This window comes from Xenopus tropicalis, chromosome 9, assembly GCF_000004195.4.
Source record: "Xenopus tropicalis strain Nigerian chromosome 9, UCB_Xtro_10.0, whole genome shotgun sequence".
Taxonomy (NCBI): Eukaryota; Metazoa; Chordata; class Amphibia; order Anura; family Pipidae; genus Xenopus; species Xenopus tropicalis.
In genome coordinates, this window is record NC_030685.2 from 78,795,255 (window position 1) to 78,811,547 (window position 16,293).

At 37.0% G+C, this 16,293-nt stretch overlaps 1 protein-coding gene across 4 annotated transcripts in view; it reads left to right on the forward strand.

The window, feature by feature from the left end:
- Positions 1-16,293, forward strand: part of gtdc1 (glycosyltransferase like domain containing 1) — a 143,721-nt gene that overhangs the window by 82,762 nt on the left and 44,666 nt on the right. For all 4 annotated transcript variants that reach the window (XM_012970328.3, XM_012970329.3, NM_001007983.2 and 1 more), the window contains one exon: positions 6,155-6,264. In XM_012970328.3, coding sequence (XP_012825782.2) covers positions 6,155-6,264 — 110 coding nt within the window. The remainder of the gene's footprint in view (positions 1-6,154; positions 6,265-16,293) is intronic.

Below are 16,293 nucleotides of genomic sequence, written 5' to 3' on the forward strand. Positions count from 1 at the left end.
AAACGGTGGAAATGAAAATAAATAAGCTTTGCTAATGCCGTGCCTTAGGAGTGCCAAATAAGCAGAGCCCGAGATAGACAACGGGGTGTCTTATTATGTGCTGGCACATTACTTGACATTCAACTAAAAAGTTTCTAATGGAAACTTCATTATATGTCTTTATGTGTACGTGCACGTTTTATGTTTGAGGCACTCGATCTGGTTTCAAATAAACAGTAATGGAGCATTTACTAAGTCTCGTTTTTTTCTGTTCGAGTTTTTGCCACAAAAAAGAAATACATTTTGTCCTTATTTATTATGCAACAAAACCGTGACAAATCCAAATGCAAAAATACTCCATCTAAAACCTGTCGAGAACATGTAGAAGTCAATAGCACAGTGATCCCCAACCAGTGGCTCGGGGGTAACATGTTGCTCCCCAACCCCTTGGATGTTGCTCTCAGTGCCCCCAAACCAGGGAGTTATTTTTGAATTCCTGACTTGGGGGCAAGTTTTGGTTGAATAAAAACAAGATTTCCTACCAAATAAAGCCCCCTGTAAGCTGATAGGGTGCATAGAGGCTGCCTAATAGCCAATCACAACCCTTATTTGGCTCCTCCATGAACTTTTATGGTGCTTGTGTTGCTCTCCAAGTCTTTTTACATTTGACTGTGACTCACGAGTAAGAAAGGTTGGGGATCCCTGCAATAGCAGGTGTCACTTTTACAACTGGAAGATCTTTTTTTGCTTGGTGGTTTTAGAGTAGCGATGAGTGAATCTGTCCCTTTTCGCTTCCCTGAAAAATTTGTGAAACTGAGGAATAATTCACAAAACAGCAAAAAATTCTTGAAATGCGGCTACCACGCGAGTTTTGTGAAGTGCACAACTTTTTTCGGCGAGACCACAACATTTTTGACGCAACTGCAATGTATTTGAGGCGGCCACAACTTTTTTGACGGGACCGCAACTTTTCCCTCACTCTGCGATTTTTATTTAGGAGCGAATTTTTGTGTCCGTCTTGTGAAAAGATCCACCAATGGTGAAATGCAAAATTTTGCTAAATCCATGCTTGCCAAAAAATGTTATTTTAGCGGTTTTCAGGGGTTTTGACACTGGCTTTTGTGCTACAATAAGAAAAAGTCACAGTTTTCATGCAACAGAACAATTTTTTTGTTCATGTCTTTTTAGTTCAGATCTTTTGATAACCGAAAGAAATCAGGTACACAATTTTGCACCAGATTCTGTAAGTGTGAAATTTAGGCCTATTAGCTAAGGGCAGCAATTGTGGAAGATGGGTATACACACCAAAGTGACAGATTACTCATTGTCTATGGGTACAACATGCAAATGGAGAACTATTTATGGCACGTGTTAAGTTTGGAGCCCCCTTGCACCCTTGCACTATGCCTGGTGTCTTATACACTAAGGTAGGCACAACCACCAGATTGGTGCAAGACTTTCCTATTCATATTTGATGCAAAATACTAGTTCCAAGCTACTGACATTTCACCCTTTATTGATTAGGAAGTACAGGTATAGGACCCATTATCCAGAATGCTTGGGACCTGGGGTTTTCCGGATAAGGGATCTTTCTGTAATTTGGATCTCCATAACTTAAGTCTGCTAAAAATCAATTAAACATTGAATAAACCCAATAGGATGGTTTTGCCTCTAATAAGGATTAATTATATCTTAGTTGGGATCAAGTACAGGTACTGTTTTATTATTACAGAGAAAAGGGAATCATTTAACCATGAAATAAACCCAATAGGGCTGTTCTGCCCCCAATAAGGGGTAATTATATCTTAGTTGGGATCAAGTACAGGTACTGTTTTATTATTACAGAGAAAAGGGAATCATTTAACCATGAAATAAACCCAATAGGGCTGTTCTGCCCCCAATAAGGGGTAATTATATCTTAGTTGGGATCAAGTACATGTACTGTTTTATTATTACAGAGAAAAGGGAATCGTTTAACCATTAAATAAACCCAATAGGGCTGTTCTGCCCCCAATAAGGGGTAATTATATCTTAGTTGGGATCACGTACAATGTGCTGTTTTATTATTATAGAGAAAAATAATTATTTGCTTATAATGGAGTCTATGGGAGATGGCCTTTCCGTAATTCGGAAATCTCTGGATAATGGGTTTCCAGATAAGGGATCCCATACCTGTATTGAGCACCTGACTTTCTGAAAGTGGCTTTTTTATATTTCTAAGCTAGATGACTTTGGATAATATGGTAAATAAACATGTAGTGTTAGTTTTGTCAATTTGCAGACTGACTTGAAGTTATCAGAAAATGGAAGGCAATAGCAAGGACATGACTTTCATCAGAATGAGTAACTACAGACTTATGCTGTGGCTAGGATAAGCAATACACAGAAAACTAAGTAAAAGAGGGAACTTCCATATTATAGACGTGGGGAGGCCCATTTATCAGCATTCTCATTTTCATGGTTTTAGAGGTTTCTGAAACCACAACTAAATTCATTTTCTCTAAAACCACGAATGCCATGTGTTTTATTAAAAGATCCGAGTTGAAAAAGCACGAATGAAAAAAGATGTGGGAAAAAATGCCAAAACTGTGATTTTTTCATATTGTCGCACATATGTCTAAACCCCCCAAAAACCTCTAAAACCACAAAGCAAAGATCTTCCAGTTGTAAAAAGGACACCTGCCATTGACTTCTACATAATCTCGACAGCTTTTCTATGGCATATTTTTGCCGCGGTTTAGTCACATAATCGCGAAAAAATGGCAAAATCATGAAACAAAATCATGAACCTTAGTAAATGCCCCCCATAGAATCTACACTTGCCCCTTCCCAATCAAATGAGCGTTTATTCTCATTATAATAACCTGCAGCTATAGGTATCATGGCACGTCTATTCCTATGGTGTCCTGGAAGAAAACCCTCTGCCATCTTTTGCTTTCTGCCATAAGTTGAGTGTTGGGTGAATCCTCTCATTTAGTTTTTTAATTTGATAGAGAGACACAAATAGTAGAGATGATTCATTTTGATATGATTTTTTTCTTCTTGCGTAGAAAAGTCATATTTGCATTGGGTGAAAATCGTATCAATTCCAGCACAATAGTTATTTTGATGTTAGTTGCATTGTTCTGTTGAATTTAATGTCCCCTTTCTTTGTTATAAACCCTTTTCCTTTCTGTTTAGTTGTGATTTCCTAGTGCCCTTACTCTTTTTCTTTGGCAGCTTTGGGAAAAATAATTCATATTTTGTGTACTGTTTGCCATGTCTAGAAATCCCAGGCCTGTTTGAAAAGGAACAATATAAAATCTAAGGTTTTACTAGTAAAAATGTTCTTCTTTATGTTTTGTTGTGTCTCTGATCTCCTCCTATCATGGTTAGAAAATATATTCCATTTGCTTGTGATGTACTTCATTACCTTATTAAAAGTCAGTAGCTAACAGTGTATATTTCATCAAAGAATAAAGCTATGTTGATGCTTACCAATTAGCGGAGAGCTTTGAAATCCCACAACATATGTTAAATTGGCGGAGGTGGATATAGCAGGGAAGAAAAAATGAAAAAGGCATTCTCATAACACCTTTATGCAATTCTGTACCTGTTTAGAAATGCACATCTTGACACTGTATAAACAAATGGTACAAGCCGCTAATTCTCAGATGTTCTGTACTCATTATGACATTAGCGTAGCAATACATTCGTGGGCAAATATATTAGAAGTTATTTGAAAATATTTATATTGTGTGCGTTTTAAAGCGCGAATCTCTTTATGAAACCACCAATGAACTCATTTCCACGAATGGCAGTCATTTATTAAAAGATCCGAATTGGAAAAACTAGGAACGGAAAAAAAGATGTAGAAAAAACATGAAAACTGCAACTTTTTCTCATCAAAGTGTCAAAGAAAGTCCCAAAAACCTCTAAAACCACAAAGCAAAGAAAGCTCTTCCAGTTGTAAAAGGGACATTTTCCACTGACTTCTACATGATCTCAACAGGTTTTAGATGGCGTATTTTTGCATTCGGATATGTCGAGGTTTTGACGCTTAATAAATCAAGACAAAATCATTTTTTTACACAACAAAATTGGGTTTTAGTGACAAAAAACTCAACTGAATAAATGGACCATTAGTAAATGCTCCACTTATTCTTGGCGTTTTATTACATTCTATGGTCATTTTTGTGGCATGGGCAGCCCCGAGCAGTGGCGATCTTGACAGCCACCGTTGTAGGCCAGATATACCGGGTCACTTTCTGACCATTTGTGGTTTTTTAATGGGGAGTCACCATGGGACCACCGGTGCAAATTACATGATCTAACTCAACAATGTACTTAAATTATAGTTAAAAGATCAATTCAGAAAGTTGTAAATACTGTTATATATACATACTACAGGTATAGGATCCCCTATCCGGAAACCCGTTATCCAGAAAGCTCTGAATTACGGAAATCCTGTCTCCCATAGACTCCATTTTAATCAAATAATTCAGAATTTTAAAACTGATTTCCCTTTTGATCCCAACTAAGATATAATTACCCCTTATTGGGGGCAGAGCAGCCCTATTGGGTTTATTTAATGGTTAAATGATTCCCTTTTCTCTGTAATAATAAAACAGTACCTGTACTTGATCCCAACTAAGATATAATTACCCCTTATTGGGGGCAGAACAGTCCTATTGGGTTTATTTAATGGTTAAATTATCCCCTTTTCTCTGTAATAATAAAACAGTACCTGTACTTGATCCCAACTAAGATATAATTACCCCTTATTGGGGGCAGAACAGCCCTATTGGGTTTATTTAATGGTTAAATGATTCCCTTTTCTCTGTAATAATAAAACAGTACCTGTACTTGATCCCAACTAAGATATAATTACCCCTTATTGGGGGCAGAACAGCCCTATTGGGTTTATTTAATGGTTAAATGATTCCCTTTTCTCTGTAATAATAAAACAGTACCTGTACTTGATCCCAACTAAGATATAATTACCCCTTATTGGGGGCAGAACAGCCCTATTGGGTTTATTTAATGGTTAAATGATTCCCTTTTCTCTGTAATAATAAAACAGTACCTGTACTTGATCCCAACTAAGATATAATTACCCCTTATTGGGGGCAGAACAGCCCTATTGGGTTTATTTAATGGTTAAATGATTCCCTTTTCTCTGTAATAATAAAACAGTACCTGTACTTGATCCCAACTAAGATGTAATTACCCCTTATTGGGGGCAGAACAGTCCTATTGGGTTTATTTAATGGTTAAATGATTCCCTTTTCTCTGTAATAATAAAACAGTACCTGTACTTGATCCCAACTAAGATATAATTACCCCTTATTGGGGGCAGAACAGCCCTATTGGGTTTATTTAATGGTTAAATGATTCCCTTTTCTCTGTAATAATAAAACAGTACCTGTAATTGATCCCAACTAAGATATAATTAATCCTTATTGAATGCAAAACAATCCTATTGGGTTTAATTAATGTTCTATTGATTTTTTAGTAGACTTAAGGTATGGAGATCCAAATACCCGGAATACCCTTGGTCCCGAGCATTCTGGATAACGGATCCTATACCTGTATATGTGTATATATATGTGCTCTGAAGATGATACGTTTAAATACATTCTTTATTCATATGCTGCTTTGCACCGGCAGTCGCTCTGCCAAAATGTCTTCTCATTAAACGCTTTCAGAACTGACCGTGCATAGGGCTTTTTTTTTATTCTACTATTTAAGAAATTCTGAGCTGCAGCCAAAGGCAATCAAAAATGAGAGGCTTGTGTAGGCGTAGAGCTCGTATCTGTGTACAAGTGTGTGCTTCTTTTATTACCTGGAGAAAAAGCTCCTCTAATAGGGAAAACAAGTGTTGTGTCTTTGGTATGTTATTTTGGCAGTACTAACACTGATGATGTGAGCCCTTATACCTTGACAAATACTGTGCTAAACCTTGATTGGGTAATGAACAGAAGTCATTGGCTGCAAGCTAAAGAACAGTTAGAAACCTCTCTACAGGCTCGGAGAGCAGATCCAATGTTAGAGGGCAAATGAGAAAATGTTAGATACCTGAGGCTCCCCAAACAAAAAAAAAAAAAAAAACATGATATAACAATAGAAAGAAATTGCATGCCGCTCTCTAGTGAATTTTCCCAAGTAAACATGTTTTTCATTCATTTGTTTTGAGGGAACACGATAAAGACCCAGAAACGTTCTTTAAAGTGTTGCTGAAACTGAAAGAAAAGGAGCTGACTTTTCATGTATCGGTCCTTGGAGAAACCTTCACCGACGTACCAGGTATCTGCTTTATTTTATTTATTTAGCGGGTATTATTTGTAGTCACATTTGCCGTTTCTTCTTTATCGTATGTTGAACTCTTCTATATTTGAAATGAGTTTCTTACTGTGTTTAGGTTCCACAGAGAGTAAATTATTATAGTTTATATAAGCAATATTCAAGGTAAGTCACACAAACGAGGGATGATCCATGCAAGATGGCACTGTAAGATGGCCCCATTCTATGATGCCTGTATACTCAGATAATGGAGATCATTATAGTAAGGGGATGAGTTTGACATTAAATGATATTTTGAAGGGTTTGCAGCGAAATTGAATGGAAGATATTCTTAAACAAATAATTCACAGTTCTATAATGTGTTGAAGCAGGAACTGGTCTTTTGGAGTAAAGAATGCTTCCCTTGGTTTCCAAATTGCTTTAATGTTCCATTAATTGCCTAGTCCTGTGCTTAAGGGCAAATGCCCATACCTAGTGCACTCTTACCTTCCAAATTGTGCCTGTATGTTACCCAACCACTTCGATTGTAAGCTCTTCGGGGCAGGGACCTCCTTCCTACTGTGTCTCATACCACATGGCACTTATTCCCTGTGCATTTATATATATTTATTGTATTTATTTATTATAACACTTGTCCTCCCTGTGTGTAATTTTGTATTTTGAAATAGAAGAAAGCAATGGCACTCAGGAGCTACAAACGGGACTAGCCCTTTAGATACTTTATTACGGAAGTGCACTTCCGTAATAAAGTATCTAAAGGGCTAGTCCCATTTGTAGCTCCTGAGTGCCATTGCTTTCTTCTATTTGGATTCTTTGGGAGGGTGCCGATCCCCCCGCAGTGAGCACCGAGCGCAAATTTTTGAGGAGAGTTAAGGGTGTGCGTATAAGGTCTTCGTTTCGTTTAATTTTGTATTTTGTACAGCGCTGTGTACCCTTGTGGCACTTTATAAATAAAGTTATACATACATACATAAATACATATCTATGTTCCCTTTGCATAGGTAGCATGTGAAGGGAAAGTGGAGTGAATGAAAACCTGGAGTTTTGGGGATGTCCTTGTTTCTCCATTACGTATTCTTGATGGTGTTCTTGTTTAAAGCAATTAATACCATAGACAGATCAATCATTTGGACCTTACTTTTGTAGCAGTCCCTTTATCATTGTACATTCATTTCTGATAGGAAAATAGAGCTCTTTCAAATGTGCTCTGCTGTATTGTAGAGTCCTGTGCAGAACTAATGTTTGAGACCTGGACCCATGACCCAGACCCACAACCTTCATTTTTACTCTCTTTGACCCGCTACCTGACCCGACATGCAACTGCCTTATCCGCAACCCAATCCGTGACCCACTGACTGACATTAAACAGGAAGTGCAGTTGCTGCAAACTGGAAATGACATCATCTGAAGTGGGCGGGGGTAGAAAAGTAAAATATAGACAATATAGGTAATATAATATAAGATGAAAAATATGGAAAAGATTCACAACCCAACCCGTGACCCGCAACCCATGACCGGCTGACCCGCATCTATACCCACATGTAAAATCCTACCAACAACCTGCAGGTACTCACGGGTACCCGACCCCCTGAAGGACTGTACTGTATTATGCATCTACTAACAAAAATGAACCCTATGGCTAAACCTATGACTAAATATGATTAATATGAGATTGCTAATATCCTTATAATGTTAACAATGAAATAAAAATAAACCTAAATCATTTAGGGGCAGATTTGTTATGCATCAAGGGTCGTGATCAAGTGAAACAATGCCAAAAAGGATGAATGACTTCTTTATCGCTCATTTTTTTACATTGATTATTTCATCCCTCCAATCATTGTTGCCAAGTCTAGCAGTCTGAGAAGGTTATTTTTTGTTTTTAGGGGGCATTAGATCACCTTAAAGTTTATGCAGAGGCTACATTACTCATATAAATGAGCTCTACACTTACATGTCTCATACTCAGCTGTAGAATTTTCTTCACAACAACACTGACGTGCAGTTTCACTGATTTCACAATGTTCCGTTCCTTTTGGGCCATTGATAAGATCAACATCCTCCTGTGAGATGTTTGGTGGATTTAATGACCACCATAAATTTTTGCAGGGGATGTAAAGGTGAGACGTTAATATTTTATAGCCGTTGCATATTACTTTGGGCAATAACATTGGGGTCAGAGGTCAAACTCCAGTCTCCAGCAGGGCATTAACAAATATGCTGGGGGCAAAAAAAAGATATGTTAACCCTTAGTCAATTTCCCATACATGTAGAACAGATGATGACTTGCATAATGGAAAAGGCAGGTTTGTAGTAAGATGTCTAATTTGTTTCCTTCGGTGTAGCCTTAGCAGAGGTGGCAGCAGTTGATACTGACCTTAACATAAATTATATTTTATCAGAAGATATATTTTGATACCTCCAGAGGCTGATACTTCCTAAGCTTTGGCAACATTACGATTGATAGAATTAAGTAGGCAAGTAACAATTAGCTGCAGGTATGTCATTTACTGGAATATTTACAGTACATTTTTGACGCAAGAGTTATGTTCAGTCTGTATACAAGCCATGCTACCTGCACCCCATTTTATTTATGTGATAGCTTGAGAAAGCACTTATCATTTCCAACCATGACTGCTAGTCACAAAGGCTTACGCTTACTCAACTCGACTTCTCCTCTTTATTATTCTTCCTCAACTGACATTTCTCTCCTTTCTTAATTACATTGAGTTTTAGGATTAATTTCAAGCTACAGGTCTTAACTCACAAAACCACAGCTAATACGATGACATCTTTTATCTCCCCTTGTGTGAATAAATACCTCTCTAAGCTTCCTTGTTTTTATACTTGCCATCAAATGTCTCCATACACCCTGTCACTTCACATTCTCTGGCTCACCAGCTACAAGACTGCCCCTCAGTTATTCCATCTTCTGTAAATCTCTGCACAGTTGACTCACCTCCAAAGGTTAAGAATTTCCTAGAAAATCAAAGTATTGTGGAAAAGTAGTTGTTTTACTTCTATTTGAAATTTAAATGCCACTCCACTCTATTAGAAAACCTGTCAAATCTTCAACCCCATTTTTTGCCTTCCATTACCATTTCCAACTCACACTCTTCTACTTCTCTCTTTCTTTTTCCCAAATGTAGTATGTCCAAACAGCTTTCACAGTGTTTTCACTGGTTCTCTCTATACCTGAAGGAGCATTTACTGTAGCAAATGTTACAGTTCTGGCTCTTCCCCTTTGTAAATTGAGGTAACCACAACGTTATGCCCTATCATGTAAAAACCCCTGACATAATTAGGGCCAACGGGCCTGCCCAACCGATATCTGGGCCTTAATCGGGCAGATCTCGATTGGGCAGGTTTGATTTTTCATTGCAGCGGCTTGTTGATTCTGTCCTCGAACCGACAGGTGCCCATACCCGTCGTTCTAATTCAATCGTTTGGCCCTACAGCCAAACGACCAAATTGTCCTGAAATCGCCCACCCATAGGTGGGGATATCGGGAGAAGATTTGCTCGCTTGGCGAGAATTTGTGAATTTTTGCAACAATTTCACACAAAAAAATTGGGCAATGGAGAAATCTGGAAATTTGCTGTGAATCAGTGCCAGGCAAAAAAAAAAAATCACTCATCACTACTAAGGGGCAGATTTATCAAAATGTTTGAAAAAAATGTTTTGAAAAAAATTGAAAATGATAACTCTTAAACATGCGATTATATATGAAAAAAAACTCAGAACTCAAAAACTCTTCTCAAAAACAGAAAAAAATGGAAATGCAGTGAAATCACTTTCTGCCCTTCAGAATGGGCAGAATTTTTTTAGTTTTATTGAAATGTAGTATAGTTTAATAAATCTCAATTATTCAAGTTTTTTTTTTCCCAATATTTACTGGGAAAAAACGTAAATCATGGTAAAAATTCACATATTGATAAATCTGGCCCTAAGTATTCATAAATACAATATGCATCAGCTTGATGTACATATATATATTTGTATACTTACTAATATGAAAGCCTTTCTACAATAAGGTTTGACAATAACTACATGCAATTATACAGTTGTTCTGGAAGAACAAACCTAGAATAAATATTGCCCAACACATGTAATTTAATTTTCTGTAAACATCTTTTGGCTTGAACATTTTTTCTGTACTTTGTCCTCCATCTATGCCATATATTATCTGTTGTCTGTCTGTGTACCAACAGTATTACAATTTTTTAAATATGCACTAGGAATTGGATATTTTTATCCAGCTTTAAAATTCTGTTATCTCACTCAAACCTGATTGCGAAGCCTTAAGTTTATTCTTAGCCAGGTCATTAATCCCAGGGTGGACAATGACATCCAGCTGTCCTTCCTATCCTATTTCTCTAGAATACATCCTCTGTTCTACTAATCTCCTTCTTTATTCTCTTGTGTTTTATAAAGCAGGCTTCCTCATCAGAAGTTGCTTCTTTTAATCCTTTTTGTTTACCAGTTAAAGAACTATACTTAAACTGAAACCGTATTAGCTATGTATTTATCCACCTTTACCGCAGCCTACTGTTTGTCCGAAAGAGAACTGCAAATTACATCTGCCTTCCCTTGCCCTCTTTTATTGCACTTTTGTATGCCAGCCCTTAGAAATAACTATTACTGCCCTAATACTTCTCCTTCTGAGGACCTTATAGGGTAAGCCACCTAGAAGGCCCTTATATCAACAAAAGACTTAAAAAAGACTAATTCTAGCTGCCGATATCGGTCGCTTAGAACGATTCGCCAGCTTATCGGCCTGTGTAGGGGCAGCAACGACGGGCCTGCCCAACCAAAATCTGGCCTGAAATCGGCCAGATATCGAATGGGCAGGTTAAAAAATTCAGTCGTTGATGCGGTCCCCGAACCGACTGCACCCATTACCGTCGTTATAATTCGATCGCTTGGCCTCAGGGCTAAACGACTGAATTAGCCTAAATTCCCCTGATATCGCCCACCCGTAGGTGGGGATATCGGGAGAAGATCTGCTCACTTGGTGAGGTCTTGAGATCTTGACGTGTATGGCCACCTTTATGTGCACGATTATCCTAATCCATACTTGTGGTGGATGGTTTCAGAAATGATGTGTGTGCCACTTAATCTTTAAATGTAATATTAAAAGTATAATAGTAAATCAAGGCTAAGCCTCCATATATCTGTGTATCTCTACGAAATCTAGCTAAGTTAACACGCTATGGGGGTGACAAAATGTGTAGTGATTGACAGCTTTTATCCTTGGTAAATTTACACCATTTTCCTTTCCATCTGGTAAGGTGTGATTCTTGCAAGCTACTTTTGCTTTACATATGGAAATGTGTATTTTTATATCCAGTTTTTCCATATATACCTCATGTTGTATAATCTTACAGTTGTATAGTAAGTTATATAATTAGAACAACAAATAAAGACATAAAACATTTCCTGTAATGAAACACTAGCAATCTCCAACAAATATCAGAGCACAGGATACAAAGCACCCGATACCAAGGGGCAAATTTATTAACACTTGATTTTTGTGGGTTTTAGAGTTTTTTTGGAAACCATGACTAAACTCATTTCCACTAAAACCATGAATGTCTAGTCATTTATTAAAAAATCTGAATTAAAAAAGCACAAATACAAAAAGATGCAGAAAAAAATGCGAAAACCACAACTTTTTCATTTTGTCACACAAATCACTGCATCAAAAAAACCCCAAAAAGATCATCTGCCTCTGACTTCTACATGATCTCGACAGCTTTTAGATGGCATATTTTCTTTTTGGATTTGTCATAGTTTTGTTGTGTAATAAATCAAGAAAAGAAAAAATCTAAATTTTTGTCCTCGTGACAAAAATCGTATTTCGCCCAAAAATTAAATATGAATCATAAGAAGAAAAATTGAGTTTTAGTAAATGCCCCTTGAAATGTATCACCTAAATATCTTAAACAAGGCTGTCCAGCTATTTTACCACAGCACAGACTAAGGCACGAGTTCGAATCCCAAATGGGACAATTCGGATTGGATACGAAAATTTCTGAAGATCGCAAATATCACAAAAATGCTTCAGAAAAAATCGTATTAGTCACGATAATATCGTATTGGCGATCCGAAAGTCGCGAAATAATTTTTAATGGGTACGTTCAAAAAAGTCCATACTGTCACGGTAACTTTCAAATATATAAAACATTTATTAAATAATACATCATGGAAAAATCATAAACAATGCACAGTTTTATTTTAAAAATAGGGAGTTGTGGGTCCAAAAGCTCCAACCTTAGTTCCATATTTCCCAAACGACGGCTTTGTCATGAACAAAGGACTCCATATGTATAAAAGAACCAGTGCCCATAGAGATAAGTGAATAGTTTATAAATATGGATTAATGCTTCACCACTGGAATTTCTCCAGCTCCACATTCATACATCTTGCCCATGGTGCTTATAAATATTAAAATACGCCCATTCCCAGATTGACTTACAAAAGCTCAAATCAGCATACTGACACCATAATATTATTAAGCATCAAATCAATATAGTGATACCAAAATGAATAGGCTTGAGAATGTCCACGAGCAAAGACTCTCCACTTGAAGTAGACCTTTATGGTAAAATGTTGCGTAACAAATAAAAATGCTTGCAGAAGCGCAGACCTTGTTATCATAGCTAACTCAGCACATTATAGGAAGAGGATGAAATGGCCCACACATTATAATTAAAAATTAGATTTTGTTTTAATTCCAGGGGGAAATTATTATGAACACCTCCTTATCAGTAAATCTAAGGGGCTGATTTACTAATCCACGAATCCGAATGGGAAAAAATTCGGATTGGAAAACGAACATTTTGTGACTTTTTCGTATTTTTTTTTTGCGACTTTTTCGTAGCCGTTACGACTTGCGCAAATTGTTGCAACTTTTTCATAGCCAGTACGACTTTCGCGAATTGTCGCGACTTTTTCATAGCCATTATGACTTTCGTGAATTGTCGCAACTTTTTCATAGCCATTATGACTTTCATGAATTGTCGCGACTTTTTCATAGCCAGTACGACTTTCGCGAATTGTCGTGACTTTCGTATTGAGCGCTCGAAAAAGTCGCAAAATACCGATCATTACGAAAAAAACGCATTTGGACGCTTTTTGGACGTTCGTGGATTAGTAAATGTGCCCCTAAGACTTAGCTGATTCGTAGCACATTCTAATGCAGGGATCCCCAACCTTTTTTACCAGTGAGTTGCATTTAATGTACAAATACTTGGGGAGCAACACAAGCATAAACATGTTCCTGGGGGAGCCAAATAAGGACTGTTATTAGCTATTTGGTAGCCCCTATATGGACTGGAAGCTACAGGAGGTTCTATTTGGCCGTACATCTGGGTTTTATCCAACCAAAACCTGCCTCCAAGCCAAGAATTCAAAAATAAGCACCTACTTTGAGGCCACTGAGAGCAGCATGTTGCTCACGAGCCACTGGTTGGGGACCACTGTTCTAATGGTATAATGGGGGGGAAAAAATATGGATTCTTAAAAAGAAAGGCTCAACAGAACCTAGTTTTAATGCTGATAATAGTATTTATTTCCCAAACTAGGCTTCAAATCAGACTACATTAAAGGACTAATATATAAATTTTTGAGCTTGTGGGTTTTTTCTACTTTGAATAAGTTTGCATTTTGAAAAAAACAAAAAACTTGAATGTTTCATTGTTTATTAAAAAATCAATATTAAAAAAAGATTGACTTAAAAACCTCAAATTTGTGCATTTAAAAACTCGAAAAAAACACGAAAAACTCAAATCTCCAATTAAAAAATGGCTTAAACTTTGCCTAGAACAACTCCCAATGACTACATAAACTCGCAAGCTTTTAGATGCAAAAGTTTTACATTTCAGTTTTTGGATTTTTTTAATGAATATTGAACATTTGAGTTTTTTAACCATAATTCAAATATAGGGAGTTTTAGTGCAAAATAGGGATGCACCGAACCCACTTTTTTGTTTTGGCCCAACCCCACCCCGATGGATTCTGCCGAAACCCGAACTGAATCTGATGCTAATGCTAATAAGGATCGGAAAGGGTTAAAAATTACTGCGCACGTAGCAAAAATCCCCCCCTACCGAATGCTAATTAGCATATGCTAATTTATGCTAATTCGGATTCGGAAACCAAATCCTTCAAAAAAAATAGGCTGGATCCGGAACCGAATATGGGATTCGGTGCATCCCTAGTGCAAACAATTGGAATTGCGGAAAAAATTCAAATTTCAACGCTGATAAATAACCCCTTAGGGGCTGATTTGCTAATCCACGAATCCGAATGGGAAAAATTCTGATTGGAAAATGAACATTTTGCGACTTTTTCGTAGCCGTTACGACTTGCGCGAATTGTCGCGACTTTTTCATAGCCATTATGACTTTCGTGAATTGTCGCAACTTTTTCATAGCCATTACAACTTTCGGGAATTGCCGCGACTTTTTCGTATTGAGCACTCGAAAAAGTCGCAAAATACCGATCATTACGAAAAAAACGCATTCGGACGCTTTTCGGACGTTCGTGGATTAGTAAATGTGCCCCTTAGTGTTTGATAGGAGATTTCTGATAATAGGAATAGCCTTGGCAAGAGGTTCCCACTGTAGGCCAACTTTAGTTTTTATTTATAAGTTTTTATATATATACACAGTATATACACACACACGCATACATATGTGTGTTTATACTTATTTCAATAAATATTTCTCAATGCAATCAGATCTGTTGTTGATTGTTTACAGTTGTTTTGTTCCGTTAGCTCGTTCCTAATCAACCTTAATAACCCTTCAGCTTGTTAATAATCGATTGAAACACTGTTTTTCTTGTTTAATATAATCTGTGCAAGGCAGGAGTAAACCTAACAATTATTTTAATAGGACAGAATGAAACCTTCTGTTGCTTTTTGGTAAAGAAATGTAGACGGGAAAAAACCTTTGCCAGTGATAAAGACAACCTTTTATAAATATAATTGAAAACAGAGAGGTGGATTAAAATGTAAAATTGTTTTTATGGTCTAATCATGTGGATCAATTCCAGATAACATTTGGGACCTTAAGAGATTGCTGTGCAAGGGTGGAGCCCTTAAAATGCCAGAAAATGACCTCAGTTTTGGCGACAGTCAGGCACGAGTCAGTGTGATCTATTTCCCTTTTGGGTGCTGCTTTAAACTGCCTCGTAATCACAGTGCAGTTCAGCTTTGTTTGCACATTAGAAGGAATATGTTTGGGGGGTAGGCATATATATATATATATTGTACCTTTCTGTCATTTTCATATAGACAAGTTGAAACATATGGGTATCAACAGAAGAAGTGACGTTTTGAATGTCTTCCAGAGGCTATTGTGCCATTATTTCATTATAGAACTCATTAACAACCATAGCCTCAGTTGTAGTACCATAAAGATGGATGCAGTGGTTGACACCATTCGTTAAAGGTACAGGTACAGGACCGATTATCCAGAATGCTTGGGACCTGGGGTTTTCCGGATAAGGGATCTTTCCATAATTTGGATCTCCATAACTTAAGTTAAGTCTACTAAAGTATTATTTAAACATTAAATAAACCCAATGGGATTGTTTTGGCTCTAATAAGGGGTAATTATATCTTAGTTGGGATCAAGTACAGGTACTGTTTTATTATTACAGAGAAAAGGGAATCAATTAACCATTAAATAAACCCAATAGGACTGTTCTGCCCCCAATAAGGGGTAATTATATCTTAGTTGGGATCAAGTACAGGTACTGTTTTATTATTACAGAGAAAAGGGAATCATTTAACCATTAAATAAACCCAATAGGAGTGTTCTGCCCCCAATAAGGGGTAATTATATCTTAGTTGGGATCAAGTACAGGTACTGTTTTATTATTACAGAGAAAAGGCAATCATTTAATCATGAAATAGACCCAATAGGACTGTTCTGCCCCCAATAAGGGGTAATTATATCTTAGTTGGGATCAAGTACAGGTACTGTTTTATTATTACAGAGAAAAGGGAATCATTTAACCATT